General features: G+C 42.6%; 2 protein-coding genes across 9 annotated transcripts in view; one reads left to right on the forward strand and one right to left on the reverse strand.

The window, feature by feature from the left end:
• Positions 1 to 20,569, forward strand: part of LOC141915620 (cell cycle control protein 50C-like) — a 32,308-nt gene extending 11,739 nt beyond the window's left edge. Inside the window, exons 8-12 of one of the 7 annotated variants that reach the window (XM_074807361.1) lie at positions 8,539 to 8,642; positions 12,304 to 12,474; positions 13,423 to 13,505; positions 13,755 to 14,166; positions 20,402 to 20,569. In XM_074807361.1, the coding sequence (XP_074663462.1) occupies positions 8,539 to 8,558 (20 nt within the window). In that variant the 3' untranslated portion in view covers positions 8,559 to 8,642; positions 12,304 to 12,474; positions 13,423 to 13,505; positions 13,755 to 14,166; positions 20,402 to 20,569. Of the gene's footprint in view, positions 1 to 6,172; positions 6,372 to 8,538; positions 8,643 to 12,303; positions 12,475 to 13,422; positions 13,506 to 13,754; positions 14,172 to 20,401 lie in introns of those variants that run through there. The other 6 variants (XM_074807352.1, XM_074807371.1, XR_012620990.1 and 3 more) reach the window with 6 other exon arrangements.
• DCBLD2 (discoidin, CUB and LCCL domain containing 2) overlaps positions 14,202 to 20,692 on the reverse strand; it is a 54,379-nt gene continuing 47,888 nt past the window's right edge. For both annotated transcript variants that reach the window (XM_074807311.1, XM_074807304.1), the window contains exons 11-15: positions 20,360 to 20,530; positions 19,293 to 19,386; positions 18,858 to 18,907; positions 18,373 to 18,510; positions 14,202 to 17,342 (exon numbers count right to left, since the gene is read on the reverse strand). In XM_074807311.1, coding sequence (XP_074663412.1) covers positions 16,900 to 17,342; positions 18,373 to 18,510; positions 18,858 to 18,907; positions 19,293 to 19,386; positions 20,360 to 20,530 — 896 coding nt within the window. In that variant the 3' untranslated portion in view covers positions 14,202 to 16,899. The remainder of the gene's footprint in view (positions 17,343 to 18,372; positions 18,511 to 18,857; positions 18,908 to 19,292; positions 19,387 to 20,359; positions 20,531 to 20,692) is intronic.

Raw genomic sequence — 20,692 nt, forward strand, 5'->3', positions numbered from 1 at the left:
CTGCCCAGACCAGAGCAAGGGGAATGGCAGTTTTGATGAACTACTCCCAGCAGATGGAATCTGCCTTGCTCAGAAGGGTGGAAAATAAGTGTTAGCAACCTCTTTACGCTGCTTTTTGTGCCAGTGCTACAGCCGTGCTGTCGGCCTGCCCCTTGTGCCAGAGCTTGCATGAACGTGCTTTTTCAAGAAAATTTTGTAGGTGTGTTCTTCAGTTCCCACACTGGGGAATACTCCTCTACCTATATGAAATGTTTACTGGAATTGTTTTATGCTGCTGCTGCTGCCTTACTCCCTCTTGTGCAGGGGCTGAAACAGAAGTGAGAGCCCTGGCTGAAAATCTGGCCTAACATAACAGAAAGATAGTAAAAGCCATCATTAACTGCCTCTCCTTGTGGCATGTCTCAGGGGATTGTCCCCTTTTGTCTGCCCCCTGATACCAGCGGGAAGGGTGATCTGGGATTTTGAACTAATTTATTCTGGCTATAAGGAGATCCTCAAATCAAAGTGATCAGGGAAAGCATACTGAGATTTGGAGAGCAGAGTTATAAAGGAACCAGAGATGATGCGCTTTTGCCGAGGTACAAATTGAGCTTGAAACACCTGGAGTGTCATGACCAATACTGCGTCTTCAGCTCAGCGCTGCTCGTGCCTTGCACACTCGTTTTTATGAATTAAGATTATGTGTCTTAAGGGAAAAAAAAAAAAAGCCTTGGTAAAACTTTTCAAAATTGAATTTTAATTAGCTGATCTACCAAGCACACTTCCACCAATAGTAAGTGGGCCTTTTTCTGTGAGAGATTAATTTATGTAGATTTGTCAATTCAATACAAAGGTCTTTAAGATTGCTGAGTGAAATTAAGAGCTGTACCTGGAAAGGGTAAGTCACCAGCACCACTGTGAGTGCTACATCACTATGCCATAAAAGACTTACTGCCCTTAGTTGTAATACTTTGGTGTATCAAAATTATTAAATAGTTTGAATCCCTTTCCCCAGACGCCAGCACTTCAGAAAATAGCATAATACTAAAAAAAATCTTTTTGCTTTCAAAGGAACGTGCTGGTTCCTTTGTTACTGCTACTTAAATAAAGCCTTATCTTCTATCATTGCCGTATATTCAGTCCCTTTGAGCTGATGGAACTTTGCCTGCTTCCTTCACTCTCAAAAAAAAAGATGCATGTCAGAAATGGGGTTTAAGTTTGGCAGACAAAAAGTAATGGTATCATAGATGATTAAATACTAGAAAGTGTGGGGTTTTTTCTTTTCCCCATCTTTTTTCTAGAACAGATAAATAAAGGAGGATGTTATTTATTGCAATTTTTTGGGCGGGGGGGAGTGGATATTTAATAAATGGAAAACTGGACAAGGGATTCCTGTTAGTAGATGTAATCTAATTTAATATGGTAAACATGGACTAAAACAGAGGAGCTAAATGGGACGTAAGTTTCTGGGTTTTGGTTTTTTAATACATGTTTCCATTTGTAATTTTGAAGATGACAGTTACACATTTATTTAGTTCAGTTTTAACAGTGGCAAAAATATCTAGAGGTGAAAGGATCCCATTATTATGAAAAACTTATATGCAATTTAAATCTCATTTCTAAATTACAGAGAGGTATAAGAGAGAGCTGTATTTTAATGTCAAAACCTGTTGTACTACTTTTGGTTGCCAGCTCCCTTCAGGATTGAATTTCACTAATGGGATATATATCTATATATGGAGACAGAAGTGAGGCAGGAGGTACAGAATATTTCAGTAGCACTTCAGTTACAGAATTTTTCCAAGTCTTTTTCAGGCTTTACAGTTTCATGCGTGTACATCCGGTGTCTGTCTGCCTTGTTGGTTTTTCTGTGTTCTAAACGTAGACATTCGCTTAATTCATCCATCTGAAAATAGAGGGATGAGTCTTTCGTGGGAAACAGATTACCATGATCACAGACCTATAGAATCTGGAAAAATTAGATACATGCTGCATCTATTCTGTATAAACAGCTGTGTTGCATGGAGATTATTAATAATAGTGTTTGGATGGGGTGCCATGTATTCTAATGACGCATCAGAGTGTAAAAGCTTTCTCTCCTTTCTCTGAGAAATCAAACTAGTACCAGAGTAAAGTCAAAGAGAGCAGTTCAGGGAAGGGAGGGCTTGGGAAGTTTTGAGAGATTTCCTACGAATTTGGATTTAAGTTTATACCTAAAATAGGAGAAAGCCATTGCTTGTCAGATGATAAGAAGGTGCTGTCCTCCTCCGCTGGGAGCAGTATGGTTCAGAGACAGAGCTGATTTGAGAAAAAACTGCATTCACACAAGGAAGGGGAATGGTCAAAGGGGCAAGGTACTTTTTGTGCTCTCGGATATGGAGGAAAAGAAAGTTGGCTGAGCTGCTTAAGATGGTAGTGTATCCTGACATGTGATCTGGAAAGCCGCTATGATTTTGGGGAGCAGCCAAGCTAAGTAAAAATTCAGTTTTCAGTGAAAAGTACACACTCTCTGAACTACAGTGCATAGTTTTTGAGCTAAGGTGTTTTGACTTCATTCTCTCTAATTGCATTATTCCCTACAATTTCAAGAACAATTTTGTGATGAGGGGGGAGTGCCTTGGGCAGCTGTCTTTACTTTGGTGGCCTCTTGTTTGCAAGAGAGGGTTTGTTGAGCAGTTTTTGATTGCTCTGTGTCCTGCTTTCTCCCCAGGCAATGGGCAGCCAGGCAGAGGAAGAGCGGGGCTTGTTTGTCTTCTGGTTATATTCATGAGTGCATGAAAAAAGTTTTCTCCCTTTCTCTGTATATCCAACTAGAGAGGAAGAGGACAACAGAGCTGATTCTGGTCCAGTGCAAGCAGAGGCAGTATTTAAATGATATCAAATGGTAATTGCCATAGATAAAGAAATCAAAATAGCTCATAACCTGGAAAGCTTGTATATCAGACAGCTCTAGTCAAAATACTTGTGTATCTACTGAGTATGTACTATGTACTCTGTTGATAAACATGCAGCATGAAACAAGGGGAAAAAAGGCCGTTTATTTATACTCCCACTCAATTGCAGCCATTGTCTCTTTGCATTAAAGTGTCTAAAATGATCCCTTTCAAACTAAATCAATTTAAAAAAACTTGGAAGAAATTAGGTTTTCTACTGTGTCAGACCCAGCTACCCAAAGTTATTTGCCTTTTTCCCCATGATGATTCCTGTGTGTAATGAGAAACTGTTCCATTAGCAGCTCTGTTAACCCAGTTATAATACTGGGGGATCAGGGTTTAAGATTAGGTTAAAAGTTGTTGAGGCTTCTCAAATAACACATATGAATTCCTGGGCTTTCTAAGGACTGTATTATTAGTGACAATGAATCGGAAAACACTGGAAAAAGAAATGTGTCAAAAAACCCCAGAATGTTTAAAAGAAAACAGGAAGTAGGTAGCATCTACCCATAGCCCCAGCTGTCATAACGAGTTAACGTTTGGGGAACATGTGCTGAGCCACTGTCACTGCCTCTGAGGTAAAATGTGGCACTTATTTGACAGTGCAGAGAGAGGCTTCACAACAGCTCAGAACAATAGTAACATCTGCAGTTAATAACACTCCTCCCTGCAGTGGGTGTGCCGAGAAATCTGTCACGGTGGCAGAGGACAACAGGCCCGTGTCCCCCAGCGCTGGGCGGAAGCCGTGATTGAACGCCGGGCGCCGGTGGTGCTTCGTCCTGGTGGGTGGCAGGGTGTGTTTCCAAGGCCTGTAATTAGGTTACAGTCCCTGCCTAGGCTGGCTTTTGCCGGCCTGTGTTTTGTCATCCAAATGTGGGACATCCAGAAGGAGTTAGAGACCCCTCCCAGGTGTTTGCTGAAAGCAGAGTGTGCTGCCAGGGCCTCTGTGTGGCTTGCCGTGCTTCTGACCTCGGCGGCGGTCTGAGCTGTCTGCAGAGCTAAGTACAGAAGTGTGCAAGAGGTAAGGGAGCGGGAAGAGCACCAAGGTATGCTGTGTGCAGTTTCTCTATTTTGGAGGCTGACGAAATGAGATAGTCACAAGAAGAGCAGCCCGTGGATAAATCAAGTGGTGGCATGACTGATTTTGCAGATCTGTCTTGGTTCAGATCCTGGGAATTTTATTTACCAACAGGGTTTAGGCAGTCAGCGACTTCTGAAGTACGATCAGTTCTGTGAAAGAGGGGCCTTGTGCTTCACTTTTTGCCTTGGTTCTGTGCTCAATGTGTTGCTTTGACTGCAGCAGTCTTACTTTAAAGTCACTATAAGTAAAAATAATAATAACCAGTGAGTCGTCAGCTACACCTTACAAGAACTAGAAGGCCTGTAAAGAGATAGGTTTCTGCATCTAAAGCCTTTCATAGTGTTATCTTCTGATGACTAATAAGCCATGGCTGGAGATTGGCCATCAGAATCCAGGACTGGCAAACATCAGTGATGTCCACATGTCATTTTGGTGTCAGCCATTCCTGTTGTGACTGAGCCAAACAAAGCACAGGGTTTTATTTGCCGAGTTCGATAAAGAAAGAAATCCTGTGCTTATAGTCAAATTTCCATGTTTCAAGCTCGCTGTTGCCAGGGCTCATGTGAGATCCAGCAGTGATCACAGAAAGTCTTCGAACAAGCTTTCTTCATGCACTGTCATTTCTGGCTTTGCAGTTAATCATAAGAAAAAGGCATTGATCCTGAATGAAGTTGATGAGCTAAGAAGTAAAGCTATGGATAAGATTTTATCTCTGCATATTTTTGTAACTGATAAAATGAATTAAATACAAGAATTGCTTAACAGATGTATAAACTGTGATTGTGCCAATGGGTTTTAGGCTGTAGCTTGAGGAATTTGTCATTCAGATTTCTAAGTTCATAACTTCACCTCAGGCAACCAGTGGAAAGCCAAGTCTTAACTAAAAAGGTCAAGAGTTGCTTTTCAAAGGGAGATAAGAAAATTAGAAGACTGAGCACAAGCCTGTTGGGCATTTTCATAATTTTTGGCTTTTGGGGGGTTTTGATTGAAATGGAATGTCTCATACCACGTAAGTAAATAGGCTCTGAGGTTTTTTTGATTTGGGATTTGCCCTGAAACTTACTTGTTTTGTCAGGGATTCTCATCTCTCCCTAACAGGTGATAGCGATCATGTCATAGAAAGAAATGGAGTATGAATGTGTCAGGTGTGATTTTAAGTGTTCCCAGCTGTGGAAAGCTTATTTCCCATAATGGCTTCAGTAACTCTGTGTTCTAGGGGAAAATGTTCCCTTCCTACAGTGGGGGGTATAATTTTAAAGTTTCAGGAGTGTACCAAAGTTCGTTGAGTTGGCCCTGTTTTGGATCCTGGATACTTCTTTTGTAAGAGGTGGAGCAGTAGCTCTTAAGCGAGGAAGCTTACACAGAGGTAGCCTGAGCTGTGGATTTCTACCGTTGTCTGCACTCTCTTGTTCGCTTCTGATTTCATTAAACTTGTAACAGCTGTGACATCATTGACATGTTGGCAGGTTTTCCTCAGCCAAATGTTACTCAAAAGTTATTGGGGGGGGGGGGGGGATGATAGAGGCAGGTAGAGCATGATTTCCTTAGAAATTGATGGAAAAGGCAAGTCTTTTGTATTCACATCTTTAACACATTTGTTCTTTGGAGTTCACTGTGTGAAGAGTAAGAACACTTGTACTAGGAAAAGGTGGCTGGTTGATGCTGGCCTTGTCCAAACCTCACACCTTCTTAACGGGGCGGACAGAACAGTGGGGAAGAAGCTGGGATCTTCGCAGCCCCTCCCTGCAGGGTGAGTTTTGTCGGATGAAAAGACTTGAGAAATCCGGGCGCTGCCGGCAAGCGGCGTTGCCGCCCCTGAGGTACGGCCGGCCGGCACCGCGCGCCAGGCGCAGGCTGTGCTGTAGGTGCCACCTTTCGGAGGCGAGGTGCAGGTTACCGGGCACAGCCCGTGCATGTTTCTGGCGGGGGGATCCTTTGCCCCCCTCCCGCTCCCCGCCGCTTTGCCCGGCGTATCTCCGTGTGGTAACCGGCCATTTCCCGCCGCCAGGGCCGGGGGAGCCGCGGGGCGCGGCGCTGCCGCCAGCGGTCTCGTGCTGATCGGCGGGGACTCGAGCCAATCGGTGAGCAGCGGGTGGGAGGAGCGTGGCTCGTTGCAACCAATGGGACCCCGAGGAGCCGGGGCGGGGGCGGGACTTGCCGCTGGCGGGAACGGCTTCGGGCTAATACACCTCCAGCGGGGGGGGTCGCCCCGCGTTCTGGGCCGCCCTGAGGGGAGCGGGGACGCCGCCGCCGCCCTCCGCCGGCAGCAGGTCGGGACGTGGGACATGGGACATGGCTGCGGCGGGGCCCAGTCAGCTGCTGGGCCCGAGCGACCTCGCATACTCCCTGCGGTTCTCCCTGCGGGCTTTCCCGGAGCGGTATGTGTGAAAACGCTGCGTCATGGACAGCTGAGGGGGCGGGAGGGTCTCTTTTTTAAGTTTGCTAGGGGGCTGGTATCATGACTTAGGGGGAAAAAACATTCTTGGAATTATTTAATGACAACTCAGTCACACACGTGCCTTGTAAAAAGTCAAATTTGGAAATAGGCACAAGTTTTGTATTTCAAGTTGTCCGAGATCAGCTCTGTGGGAACTCATTTTTGCAGGCAGCTTTATAGTGCTGGGTATCATGTGGCTGTTCGTTTCATTATTGTATGAGTTTAAAATCTGATACGTTAAAACTTCTGGAATAATGAATAATGATTTCAGTTTCTTGATACTGACAAATTTAGTATCTGCCACTGTTGGGAGTGGGAATACTGCCAGTGGATGTCTAGTTCTAGGAGAGAAGTTTGGTTTAATAATCAGCATTTTTTTGTTTGCTTTATGTAGGAGGCCAGTTCTTTGTGTATATGGTTTCATCTTCCTCTACTGTGTTGAAAAAAATGCTATAAAATAAGCATAGAAGCAGAAATTATTTTTATTTTACTGTGAAAACATAATTGAAACATCTTGGTTATAATCTGCTGTTAGGAAGTGGAATTTTGTTAAGATACTGGGGGTTTTTTTCCTTTACATCATCTTTACTGGACTTTGATTCCATTTATTTTTGGGAAATGAAAATAACTGTCAAAATAACACTGTATTGTGGTTTGCTGCTATTACCAAAAAGCTGGGTTGGAAGACAACTCTGAAAATTCTGGATGTCAATGGTGCTGGAGGGGGTGGTTTAAGTGTTTGGTGTTAACTGAGTGCCCTGTGGTTTATTACAGCTATGTAATACACGCTTGTAAATACTTTAGGAATGTAAAATAATAATCTAGGCATCTGGCCATCTAGGCTGGGAACGGAAGGATTGGTGTTAGGTAGTTATAAAAGGAGTGATAATAAAATACAGCCAGGACTTAGCAAGGGGGGGGGGGGGGGGCGGGGAACAAAACAAAACAAAACAAAAAACCCAAAACCAACCAGGACATGGCAAGCATGCCAAAAAAAAAAAAAAAAAATATCCCTTTTGGAAGTTAACAACAGAGCTTCCTCGGAGCCTGTTCTGTGTTCAGCCCCTGCCATAGACTGCCTGGGCAGGTGCTGAGACCTAATTATTCCAGCTGTGTGCCGGACATTGCCCCACCAAATCCCGTGTGGAAGCTGTCCTACATCAACCTAGCTGCAAAATTGGGTTCTAACATTATGTTGGGGACGGAGCTGCTGCTGGGGGAGAGGACGTCTCATCCGAAGGGTCACTTATTAGACACTTTATGGATGCCAGAGCAGGGGAGGGGGGAGCTTGCTTTTTGCATGCGTATACTTGAAGAGTTGTCAATATTTGGAAAGCTGTCTTCACTAGTGATTAATGAACTATTATTAGTATTTGAATCTCTGAAGTAATTTTGTGTCTTGAATAATTTAAGATAGTGAGATTTCTCTAGTAGGATCGAACAGTGTATATTTTAAGTATGTGGTGTGTGCTTATTTATATTATGCATTGTGCCAGATATGACTTAAGACAGGATGCTGAGTAATTCTTTGAGGACAGTAACTGAGGTCTTGTTGCCCACTTGTCTGAAGGAAGATGACTTTCCAGGATTATAGCTAAAATACTCTTACGTGGGCTGAGAATGACGAACCCTTTTCTGGCTACCTTTTTACATTAATGAGCTTTTGGACCAGTGTGATGCTTTTTTGTTGCATGAAACTGTGGCTGGAAAATCTCTTAAAGTTATGAAACATTTATTTGAGCTTTACTGAAAAATGCAGGTTTTTGCTCCCAATGAATTGGTTTTCTTGGGCAGAAGGAGACATTGGAGATATTTTAATATAGATGGCTTTGGGACTTCCTTTGGGATTTAAGATTTTTCTCCATTTTGTTTTTTCTTCCAAAATTGTCATTGTAAAACCTGAAGAAAAAAGCAGAGGCTTGTTTGCAGTATTTAGTCTCAGTGTCTGGAGAACATTCTAATTTTTGTTCTGCAAATGCAATCCCGAATGAATCCAGAATGTATTGTATCATAGCTGTTTTACACACACAAATGAGTTTACATTTTTGTGTGTGCGTTTTACAATGCTGTTATTTCTGATACAGAATATTACTTTGTGTTCACTGCAGGAGCTAAAACCAAATCTTGAATCTCAGCAAGATACCTGTGAATCAGAAATTTTCACTGCTGTGCCATGGGATTGAACAATACATCAAGTACCAGTTCAAGACAGGTACTATTTTGATGTCTGTCTGCACTCTTGTTTAAGATACTGTTATCTGCAGGGAATGTCAATTGTACATTCCTGTTTCAGTTCTCGTGCAAATTATGGAGCTTTGTGATGGGATCCTCTGTGGGGTGGAGCTTTGAGATAGATTTCCCTGGAGCTCTACTGGCAGTTAAGCTCCTTAAAGAAGAGAAAGGCTTTTCAATTTTCAAAAAAATTGGAGCAACTTAAAAAGGAGACAATCAAAGTTAAGACAAAATAAATAAACACATCATAAATCCCCTGTGTTCCTGTGGTGTAGGTGTCAGCATGGCTCAGAGTTTAGTTTGGTTTTTAGGCTTGGTTTCAGGGCTGCCTGGGTTTCGCACCCTCTAGCTTGTAGGATGTGTGTCTCTGCCACTCGTGCTGTGGTGCTCCCTGTCTGCTCCTCTCCACGGAGTCTGTCCTCTTTACAACACCCTCGCCTAGCTTGAGTGGTAGAATTTGAAATGTGGATAATTGTAAAAGACCTTTGTTCTTATTTTTTCTGGTCAGTTTCTTTATAGTGTATTTTGTATGACAGTCCACACTGGTTTTGAAGTCTTTTACTTGTCCTGGGCGTTTTCCAGTGGTTTGTCCAATTTTCATCTTCCCTTTCAATTGAGTTTACGACGGTAGAGCAGAGATGACTGTTAAAAGTAATGTTGTGTTTTCTCTCCCTTTGAAGTATGAAGGAGTGCAAAATATCACTGGCCTGTTTGGTTTATTTGCATCAGGCTCTTAATTACTTTCTTTATTGCCTCTTAGAGGTATGTGTGAAACTTGTCTGCCTTCGGATCTTAAACTACAAAACCTACTATGTTAAAGGTCGTCATCATTTAAAATTCCCTCTGCTCCATTTTCTCCGTAGCCATTCCTCATTTGTTGCTAATAATTGCTATGAAAAACTTTTTCTTGTCTCTTTAGTTCATGAAATGCAAACCAGATAGCTTTTCATGACTTTGGCAGCTAAGGGATGTCATTTAACTGTTGAAACAAGGTGTTACCTTTTAAACTCTTCCCTTTAAGTTGATACTACAAACCTCTACTGAAAACAATGAAAAATTTTGCGGCAAGGACAGGTCAGAGAGTGCGATCAGCTTTTCAAAATGATTAATATAGACGTGTGTGTTGTGACAGTTGTTCCACTGCACTTTTTTTCCTCTGTCTGCCTCCATCTGCTTTCCTTTCCTGAGCAGATTCCTAAGAAGCCTTGACAGAGGCTGTGCTTTTATGCTTTGCTTGCACTGATGGAATTCTTGACAAATTATTGAGCTTTTACAAGTCCTTTTTATTACCTTTTCTTGAAAGAATTGAGACATCCTATGTGGTCTAGCTGCTGTGCTCTCTCCTTTGCCAAAAGCCATGGGCTAATTTCGGCCAAACTTGAAAAAGCACAGCCTTCAGGCTTTTTTTGTTTTGGCTATGTTGGTTTTTTTTTAAAAAAAGAAGTGGATGGCTGGGTGAAGAAAACCCAACTGAGTGCTTCTCACTGCAGAGCAGTGGACAGAACTCACCTGTGAACCTTCCGTTATGGTCCAGCTGGTCAGGTATCTTGGAGGAGAACATGCACAAGGAGAGAAAAGGCAGAAGGTTGTGTTTCACTTCCTTTGGATTAGTACTAATACAGTGCAGTGAGCTGTGCTCTTCTCAGATTTGCTGAAATAATTTTTAGCAAATTATTCTTCCTCTCCTGTGCAAGTGGTAGGCATCTTGGTAGAAAGAAATTTGGCATAACTCCTCCCTTTAGACAAAAAAAAAAAAAAGCATGCATTTCTTTGTGACCAGGCTTCAGTGAAGTGAGTATAGGAAGAGTACAAAGAATAAAAGGTTACAGATGCACAAGGGAGGATTTAGAATTTCCTCAACACATGAAAAATCATTCCCAGTGTAGATATTTTAGGTAAGCTTATTCATACATTATGCTAAAGGATGAGGAACGCCAAGCAATTTTTTTAATTTTTTTTTTTTCTGCTACAAAACATGAGCAAGGCATGAGAAACTGTTCCACACTTCTGCATATCTCCTTATCAGAAATCAGATTCTAATCTTGGATATCCGTCCAGCGGAGAGGCACTGCTCACCTGAACTGCAGGCGACTTTATGGGATGACCCAGGCCCTTCCTGTTGACCCCACGTTCACAGCCTGGGGGTTGTAAACTGTGCAACACCCACCTACAAAATTCAGGTTACAGCGGGGTAGCAAGTCACTTGCCTTGGTGTTAGCGTGACTGTTGCTGGTAGCCTCCTGAAGGCTGTAAGGTAGAACTGAGTTCTAAGTGAGATTGTGGTTTTTTTTTCCTTAAAGCAAGTCCTAGCACACTGACAGAAAGCAAGCCAGTAACTTTACATTGAAAGATGGAAGGGCTTGACTGTGTGTGACAGAGATGCAGTTGATTAACAAACAGCTCAAAAATGTGTATACCAGTATAAGTAAAATAATGGGCACTTGTGACTGCTCATTCTGAGAAAACCAGCTCTGGTCTGGTGTCCAGTTTACTTTCTCAGCACAGTCAGGGGTTTCTGGGGAAACAAAAAAATCAGCTGCTTCCTAGGAAAGTTCTAATTAGGCACATACTCTTTTAAGTTTTCATTCTTTGAAGTGTTTATACTCACAGAATATTTTATACATATTAGATCTTGGTATCTGACATGTTAAGAGCTCATGTCCTCTCCCAGGCAAAATACTTCATTCACTAAACAGGAGTTTTTCCACACAAAATCTCCTTCCACAGGCAGTTTCTCCTCTACAGGGGAACTAAAACCCGCACTCCTGTTCTGTACAGCAGGCAGTGGCACTTCTGCCAGCACAGCAGATAAAAGTGCAAGAACTTGTAGAAACGGTAAAAAAGTTATTCCCAGTGTGCCAGAGGCAATACAAGATGAATGCTGAAAGTTACTTTTTTCCTTAATGTGAAACCAAGTAACCATTGGTACAAGAACTTCAAGGATTTATTGGTAGTGGTTTTTGTACTGCTGAGGCTTCTGGCAGGGGCCAACACAACCTTTTCCCTGTGTCCCCGGGTCAGCGTGTGGCCGTGCAGAGGGGCTGTTCTGGTGCTGGAGGGTGACAAGGCCGTGAGGCGCAGTCGCCCCTCAGCCCTTGTGTTCCCTGGGCCTGGAGCCTCCGCAGCAGGATTCCGGCAGTTGACGGTGCAGGCAGCCGTGCTGCTGGACATCCTGCTTCTCAGGCGAGACGCTGTAACAAAGTGGGACCGTTTTCCCTTACAAGAGCTTTAGCTTAACTTCATTACCAAATTCTACTGTTAGGTAATTTCTCCTAATAGTAATTGCAGCGTTTAAACGTGTTAAGTGAGTGATGTGGTCTACTTCAGAGGTGGGTAAAGTGACAAAGCTTTGTTCCCAGTAACGAGGCTGCCTTTGGTTTTTAGGTGCAGGAAAAAAAAAAAATCACAATTACTGAAGGTACAGCAGTATAGACCGTATCTTTGACTTTACTTTTAAGAGGTTATAAAGCATACCTGTAGAATGGCTTGAGATAGGCCTGTTTCTGTGACTGCTGAAGAAGGATTTTAAGTAATCATGCATGCCTCTGTATCAGCTGTTTAGATGTGTATCAGATGTTTGATACATAAAACATGGGTACTTTTTTACTAATGAAATTCAACTTCTTTTGCTTTTGTTTCAGAAAGACTCGTGCACTAGAATAATCCAATATGAAGGAGCCTTCCTGACTAGAACGGATTCTGGCACTCAGCCCGTTGTCGCCAGAAGCTGGGTTTGGAGAGCTAAAATCTCGTGAAGCTGCCGCATGTTCAGGAGCAAGGCAAAAGTCAACTGCAGGCACTTAGAAAATAATGTAAGACTTTATAATAGTCTATAAATAGTTTTTATGTATTGTGGCATTGTATTTGTGTGAAACCTGGCCTGTAGCCTTTCACTCTCCCCTTCAGTTGCACCCTGACTGTTTTGGACTCTGTCTTGCATAAAGCCACAAAGGTAAAAAAACCTAGAAGAATCACAACATTATTTGAGTTTGGTTTTAGGCAGACTGTGATTCTACTGTAATTTGACCATAGAGTTGTTTGTGCAGTCACTCTAGTTAAGTTCAGGTACACTTGAAAGCTGTTCTAGGCTTCCGCCATTTAAACAGGAATGGAGGTAGGAGTCTGTCTTCCAATTTCAGATGTGGTACTGTCATTACATGTGCAAAAAAAAAAAAGTGTTTCTTCTTCTTTTGCAAGGCAGCAGAGACAGCTGTTGGTATAAACTTCTGGCTGTGCTGGAAACCAACAGCAGTTTCAAGTGCCATTTTTCGATCAGAATTTGGTTACTGACCATGTGGTTTCCTAGAAGTGATAATTGTGCACCCCTCAGAGTTGACCCACGGTATATTTTATTTGGTTACATTATCAAGAATTGTTTTAGGACTTACCCAAGGAAAAGTTTGAACAGACAAATTCACCTGTAAACTCCCCATACAGGAGAAGAGAGTTTACTGCAGGCATAAGTGTGCTCTGTTTTCATCACTATAAAACAAAAGCAGTACAAATGTTGAGCACTTCTTCTTATGGAGGAAGGACAAATTTCATTCATTTACAGGAAAAGCTTTACCTTTTCAGGAACTTTTCTTCCTAGAAATAATGTGCTATTTGTGTAGTGAACTGAATACTTGGCTTTTTAACTTAAGCACTTCTCATGTTTATTTGCCATTTCTGTATAGCGTTTGTGGGAAAGTAATGAAAAACAGTATGTCGGGAAACTCAAGATATGTTTTTGCTTTACTTCCCCCCCCCCATCACCCAAGATGTGGAAAACCTTGAACACGAAGCTGAGAGCGCCCAAGCTGAAGTAACTATTTCGGGTGAGCTGCGTTTTGGCCAGAGCCAGGTAAGGAAGCAGCACGTGTTGTGCCTCACACAGACCCTCTAGAACACTGCTCAGCTGAAGCAGGGAGGCGGCTGGCATTCCCTCGCTGAAGGCGACGCTGCTTGTAACCTTACGGTTGGACAAGCACAGGACTAACGCCACTTTAAGGAAGAGTCATCATGATTTCCTTATTTCAGGAACTGCAGTGCTAGAGTTAAGATAAAGAAGGGGAAAGCTTTGAAAGCAAAAGCAGTTTTTCTTTTTTTTCAGTAATTGGAAAACAGCTGCAGTCTAGTTGAAGAATAAACTCACGGCCCCTCTCGAGTACCAGCACAGAGGCGGTGTGCTGACTAGGGGCAGGAGTGGGGATTGTCTCTGCATCTAAGCCAGGGGTTAGGCTGGCCCAGAGCCTGACCTCCCCGCTGGAGGCAGCTGCCCCTGCTGTGCCTCAGCCCCTCCCCACACGGGACTGCCAGCAGCAGGTAGCTCCAGGGAAGCTCCCTCCTGGAAGTGCCACTTGCCCTGCAGCAGAGCTCAGGGAGTGTTCTTCACTGCTTCCAGCCCTTGGCGAGGTGGGGCAGGACTGACCAGACATCCCCTGCGACACAGCACCGTGTCCCTCTGGGAGCCAGGGCATGGTAACCCCTGACCCCTGCATTTCCAGACTGCAAAGGAACTAGAGGTAAGGTCAGTGTTAAATGCAAACAAGCTGAGGAATATGTATGTACAATTTATTTAAAATACTTTTTAACATACATATAAAACCCCTTCACTATTTATACAGTCTAAGTTCTAGCAACATATACAAATACTGAGCAACTACAATACATGCTGAGGTAAGAACATACATTCTGGGAGAATACTCAAGCCAAACAAGATTGAAGTACATTTTATATCCATATGTCTTCACATGTAAGAGAGACCCATTAAATATACCTCTGCTTTTACTGTACACAGGAGAATTCTAATCTTAAGTGTGTTGTCATGCAACTTACATTTGGGAATCAACTTTTAAGTTTGTAGCATACATTTTAAACCCAACCATTACATACTCAAACTTTTTTTCTCAGCCCTAGCAGATAACATGTTCAAAATTGAAAGCAGGGAGCAAAGCCTGGGACCAATTTCTTTCAGAAAAGGGACTTAAATTTCTTAAAAACATTCTTAAAACCTGTTTAATTCTTACACCATCTTAGCCTACAGTATATCCACAGTTCTACCACACCTGGCCTACAGTAAAAATTAAATCCAAGTGTGTTAATTTTACTGACTTGAACACCTCCATTTATTTTTATGGTAGATAAATTCTTCTAGGTGTAAACTGGTACAGTTTGAGAATGCAGAGGTTTCTTAACTTCACTGGAGTAAGCAGGTCACACCGTGGTGCAAATAACCTCCCACCCCTTTCAAATAAAATCAGCTCAGATAATTCCGAAGTCATAGCTGCTGCTGACAGGTAAGAACACTTACCTGTTCAAGCAAAACTACAAAGATTGCAGACTAGCTTTATCAAGCAGAAAAATTTGCAGTAACACTAGAAGTACAACTTACAGGCAGGAATTTCTTTTTCATGAATGGGTCTTATATGCCACCCTTACTTATAATATTCACATTTAGGCTTAGACAATTCTGAAAAAAAAAAAAATTCTCAACAAATGAGAATGAATGATCAGAAGATTATAGAATCAGGCTTTAAGGTAGCACAGAGTATGTAAAAACATATTCTAAATGTTGAACAGGCCACAAGTAATTTTGGATTACTGCGTGTGCAAACAAGTTTTCAAGTCACAAGTCCAGGACACTGTACTGGTCTGCAGACATGGTGGCTGCCCTCTTGAACAGTATTCTAGTTTCTGTCGGGACATTCTCCACCTAGTTTAAGGACCCTGGGCAATAAACAAGGCTGACTTGAATATAGCACAGAAACAAACAGTAACCACTGAAGTCCATAAAACTGGGCTGATGTTTAGGTAGGGGGTTTCACATGTATAAATTAATTCAGCATCCTCCCAACAGTGCTGTTACAATAAAAATATTTTTATTGTGTTTTTGTTTTACTACTTAGGTTAAAAAGCTGTGCTTTGTTTCTAACAAGATAAAAAATGGCAAATATGACATCCAAATTGTTTTCGTTCTGTGATTACCTAGCTAAAACTAGTCTACATTATCCCAAATAGGAGACTGACTACAATGTTTTCATAGCAGAGAACATTGGAACATTCAAAGGACACAAATTCCATTAAACACTCCTGACATGGACACTCTTTGGAACAGTAATGGTCCTTTTGCAAAAATGTTTTGGAATCTTTTATACTCTGTTAAGACCAATCCTAAGAAAAGCCCTAAGGCTGAAGTTTTTCAGTTGTGCTAAAACGTACCGTATGTGCTAAATGCATGTGTAACACAAACTGTGCACCGCTGGAGCATCTGTGTGCTTCCTTAAGCACTCACAAAAGTATATACATACCTTTTCTTTGTATAAGCTCACATCTTAACACACAACAATAGATATTCGGGGGCAGGGAGAACCTTTCTGAATTCAGTCACCTCCAACACCTGGATGCTTCTTGCACACTGACCATCAGGGAAGTCTGAATTTGAGGCAGATGCTCCTCAGAGCAGCCCTCACTTAGCAGGGAAAAATAGAACAGCAGTTGCCCTGTAGTTTGCCCGTATGACTTTGTGCCTCCTGGATCCCTCGGAAGGAACAAGGCGGAGTGGCTGAAGAACAGGAGGCAGAAGATAGATTGTACAGAGAGCAGGTTCCAGCTTTGGAAGGCTAACAAAAATGGTGGGAACCTTCTGAGGACACACAGCTGACAATTCCTAATCCTGCAAACAAAAGCTGAAATAACGTGATTTAGAATCAAAACTATTTTATGCCATGAAGTTAATGGGATTTTTGCCACCAGTCCTGAGGACAGCAGTTTTTACAGTCCAAAGTTGCGTAGGCATTTTATAGGGTAAAACGAATTTCAGAAGCTATAGTGCTTACATACAGATCTTAGAAAGTTAGGAGGCTTTAGGTTTTGTTTGGGTTTTTTTCCCCCCAAAATAGTACCGTTAGCAAGAAATTATTGGCTTTTGTACTTTAAGCTGTTTCTCCCAATTTATCATTCACATCTATGAATTACTGAAGCTAATCTTGAAGAGTTCTTCTCTCATGTCTGACAGACAATTGTACAGTAGTAATTAAAAAAGTCCATGATTTTGCAGGAGACAAGCTGTTAATTACATATACAGCTTGAGGAAAGGCAGAATTACTGGTTTCCCAGACCTCCAATACCCCATCTTTTGGTTCAACACTGCATCATTGAAGACCAACAATACCAAGACAACGCAATTAAAAAGTGAAACTGTTAGCTTTATGGAACTGGCTTTTAAAAACAAGCCATCCTTCTACCTTACTCGTGAGCTAACTTAGTTCATCCTTGCTCCCAGCGGAGTGGGCCAGGCTCTGTGGTACCTGGTACACCAACTCGGCAGCAGCGCCCGGCCCCGGCTGCCCCTTCGGTGTATCGTATAGCGCCTGCGCGGACGATGCGCTGTCTGTCCTAGATAAGAGTTTATTGTGAGTCCCAGCCAGTGGAGGAGCTTGATTCCCTGCAGCTTTGAAGGTGGAGATGGAGGGAATGCCGAGAGGCGTGCTGGGATGGCTGGACATGTCCATGATGATTGGCGTGGCGTATTCTGGTCCGGTTATAGGCAGCGGTTCAGCATAGGCGTGGTAAACTTCTTGTATGGGCGAACTGTAAGGGTCCAAATTGGCGTAACTTGCTTCTTTTCCTTCCTCTGGTTTAAAAGTTGATCTCTGATGAAGCGTGCCGACAATTCCCCCTACCAGTGGCTGAGCATACTCTGTGTTGTGTCGCAAGCCCCAGCAAAAGAAAAACAAAAAACACACTTAATGGATTTATTTTTTTCTTTTACAGTGGCATCACATTAAATACAACCTGTCAATAGTGTGACAGAAATCATTATCCTAGATCAAACCAGGGGTTCATCTCTGTCTGCCAGTGCCAACTGCTCTGGGAAAAAAGTCATTTCCACCCAATAAAGGCACTGGGATAGCCACAACATCCCAATTTCTCAGGTTTATACTTCTTCCCTTGTGAGTTGCCATTTCCCATGCTGTAAATCTGCCCCAAAACAAAGTTTTTTGAAACATTCTTCCCTGCAAAATTAGATTTAAATGAAATTATCCTGCCTGGCTTCAGATAAAAAGTGCTCCTCGGGGTTGTCCTCTGAGGGAGGGGAAGCCTGCACGCGGTCAGCTGAGATGCAAAAGTTGGAGGTGGGGAACGCTGGGTAAAACCAGACAGGCAGCCAAAAAGAGAAAAGTGATTCTGCCTGCTGTGAAGCCGTAACTGCCGAAACTGCCATCGGTGTGTAAGCACAGCACCAGGGGCACAGGCAGGGAGGGGGCATCCGCCGCCACCAGTACCTCCTCCTTTGCGGGATCACAGGAACGATTCAGCCGTACGGTCAGCGGAGGGAACCAGACTGGGGCATGAAGGGAACGGGGTGAAATTATTTCCGGTGCATGAAACCATAACCACAGAAATCCTTCCGCCCTTTATGGGGTTTAAGAACAAGTACAAGGACAGAAACTTTCCGTTACCACGTTAACTTGGGAAGGTGCCTATCCCCCGCGCATCGAGTCAGTGACCACACCTCTGCGGTACGCAGAGCAGATCTGACAAAGCCTGCGTTTTAAGAAACGCACTTGCCAACAGAACTATTCACTTCTCTGTCCCCCAAAACAAACAGGCAATAATTCAATGTAGCCAAATTCCTGACATTTTTTGGCATGTCGTACATATATAATATAAATTTATGAATATATATATATATATTTTACATGGCCCACAAAACCAGTAAAACGTACCTGCAGACTCCGTTTGCAGCATTGCTGGGACTTCTCTTGGTCTTAGGTGACTAATTTCACTGCTGCTGTAGCGTACGGGAGTTTCTTCATGTTCTGCCGATTTGGTTGGGAGAAACTGCTTCATTCCTTTCCACCAGCCTTCACATGGATTTTAAAAAACAGAACACCCAAGACTGCATGTATGCTGCATTTTAAGCTCCTAAAATATTTTTACACCACAACTTCTATTTCGCAGTAGCAGGTAAACAAGTCACTCCTCCGTAGTTGCGTGACCCTGAGGTTACAAGGTACTGTAACATTTTCTGGCAGACTGAGGGTTTGGAGGTGACAACATTACTCTCACCCAATCCACTTGGCTGCGTGCTCCCCCTTCAACCACCCGCACAACTGCTGAGCTCGAGGGAGCCCACCCCTGAACGCCCAGGAGCAGCACTGCTGCGGCTACTCATCGCACTTAAACGACTCAAATAAAACCATTTTGTTACCTGCACGATCCCAGTAAGGTAGATCGTAAGTGCCCTCAGTTTTTTTCTTGCTGTGGAAAAAAAAAAAAAAAGTATTTTAGCTACTCTGCTTATTCAGAAGATGCACTAATTAATGCTCAGCAACTATCACCTTGGCTATAACTGGCCCTCACATTTAAAGTATAAGCACCAGTAACCTGGCTTGCCATCACCAGTCTGCTGCTACTGGAGAAACCAGTTTTCAGTACAAGCACTTCTAATGAAAATAGTTACAAAAAGCTGTTTTCACTCTCCTTGCTATTTCAAGTGAACATTTTCTCACAGAATACAATTCTGAAAACAAAAATCCTTCCACAAGTGTGGACCGTGTAGTTCCCATGGCGACACATGCAGCATTTCATCCCCCACACCAGGCTAACAGTCATTTAAAGCACTTTCATGAATCTGTTCATTTACCGGTTTCTCCAATGCCACGCACAAACTAAGATAAGAATCAGAGTAGTGAAGACCATCACCAGCACTGGAACCAGAACTGCTGCCAATGCCACATCTGAAAGCCATTAAATTAAGTGGTGTCAGACAGAACAGCTTCTCATAAATCACTTTTTAATGTGAAAATAACTTGGGTAAAGCACATAGTTTTCACATATAGCGTCTACCACACCAGATCCCCCAGCTAAGCTGCCCTTGCTGGATGCTCCCACAGGCTAAATGTCAGGTAACATCCAGCTCTTCTACACGTACGCACAGCTGGCACTTTTGCAAGGCTTTTCATCAAAATCAACAGATTGGTTTTAATAGAAGTAAGATTTTTCTGTTAGAACAATGCATTTTATTTATCAGAAGGAAAATCAAAAAAGCCCAGGAATACGCAACCACTCAAGTCTGGACATCCTACAGGAAGTAAATAAATAGCCCAGCACCACATTAACTGGTGACAGTTAATGACATCAGCCTGCGCTGGCTCTGCGTGTGACACCAGAGCATCCCGGCCCGGGCCCTGCCCTCCAAAGGACACTTCACCAGTGCCTGCACCTGCACACAGCCCGCTCCCTTTTCTGACAATTTTCTTTGATAAGAAAATGATGATGCCAAGTGATGTTTTCCAAATTTCATGCCAACATGACTGTTCCATAAAAGATTAGCTATGTCAAAAGGGTTTTGTCCTAAGAAATTACCAAATTAAATAACAAAGCGGTTACATCTGATTAATTCTGAAGGGAAGTCCAAGTTGCAACTTCTCCTTCTGACCAAATCTGTCCAGTAATTAAAAGCTGAACTCAGCTTGAGCAAGTCTTGAAAGACAGAACTTAATATAAATATGACTTGGAAGATTGGTTTTGTTTCTGCATGCTATATGCAGCTGTACATTTATCATCATACGTATATTTAATAACTGGTAAATATTAAAAAGGAAAGACTGACAATTTGCTATAATATGTTAAGCCTCAAGAAAACTGAAATTCAAAAGGCAAAGTACTGCAAGGAGTTCCCAAACACTTCTACCGCTTCCCTGTGGATACCTTTGGTTACACTGCGAGTCACGGTGGTGTTTTTTATTTCAGGCGTGAAAGTTGTTTTATCTGTCTGCAACGAAGTCTTCACTGAATGGATGAAGTCATCACTGAAGTCATCACTCTTGTCGTCATTCCTGTTCTGAGGTGGCGGTGGCATGGTGATTTTAGGAGCACGGCCTTTAGAAGAAAAGAATTTATTAAAGAAGTTTTTTGAAATGCTAGTTTTCCATGTTTCCTTTTCAGAAGACAGCTGGAACAGTTTGCTCTAAAGCTTCTGTTCATGTTTTATCATGAGGGAAAAAAAAAAAACATGAATCAAAAATATGGAAAGCGAGTGAC

This window comes from Strix aluco, chromosome 2 (genome assembly GCF_031877795.1).
Source record: "Strix aluco isolate bStrAlu1 chromosome 2, bStrAlu1.hap1, whole genome shotgun sequence".
In the NCBI taxonomy this organism is placed as follows: Eukaryota; Metazoa; Chordata; class Aves; order Strigiformes; family Strigidae; genus Strix; species Strix aluco.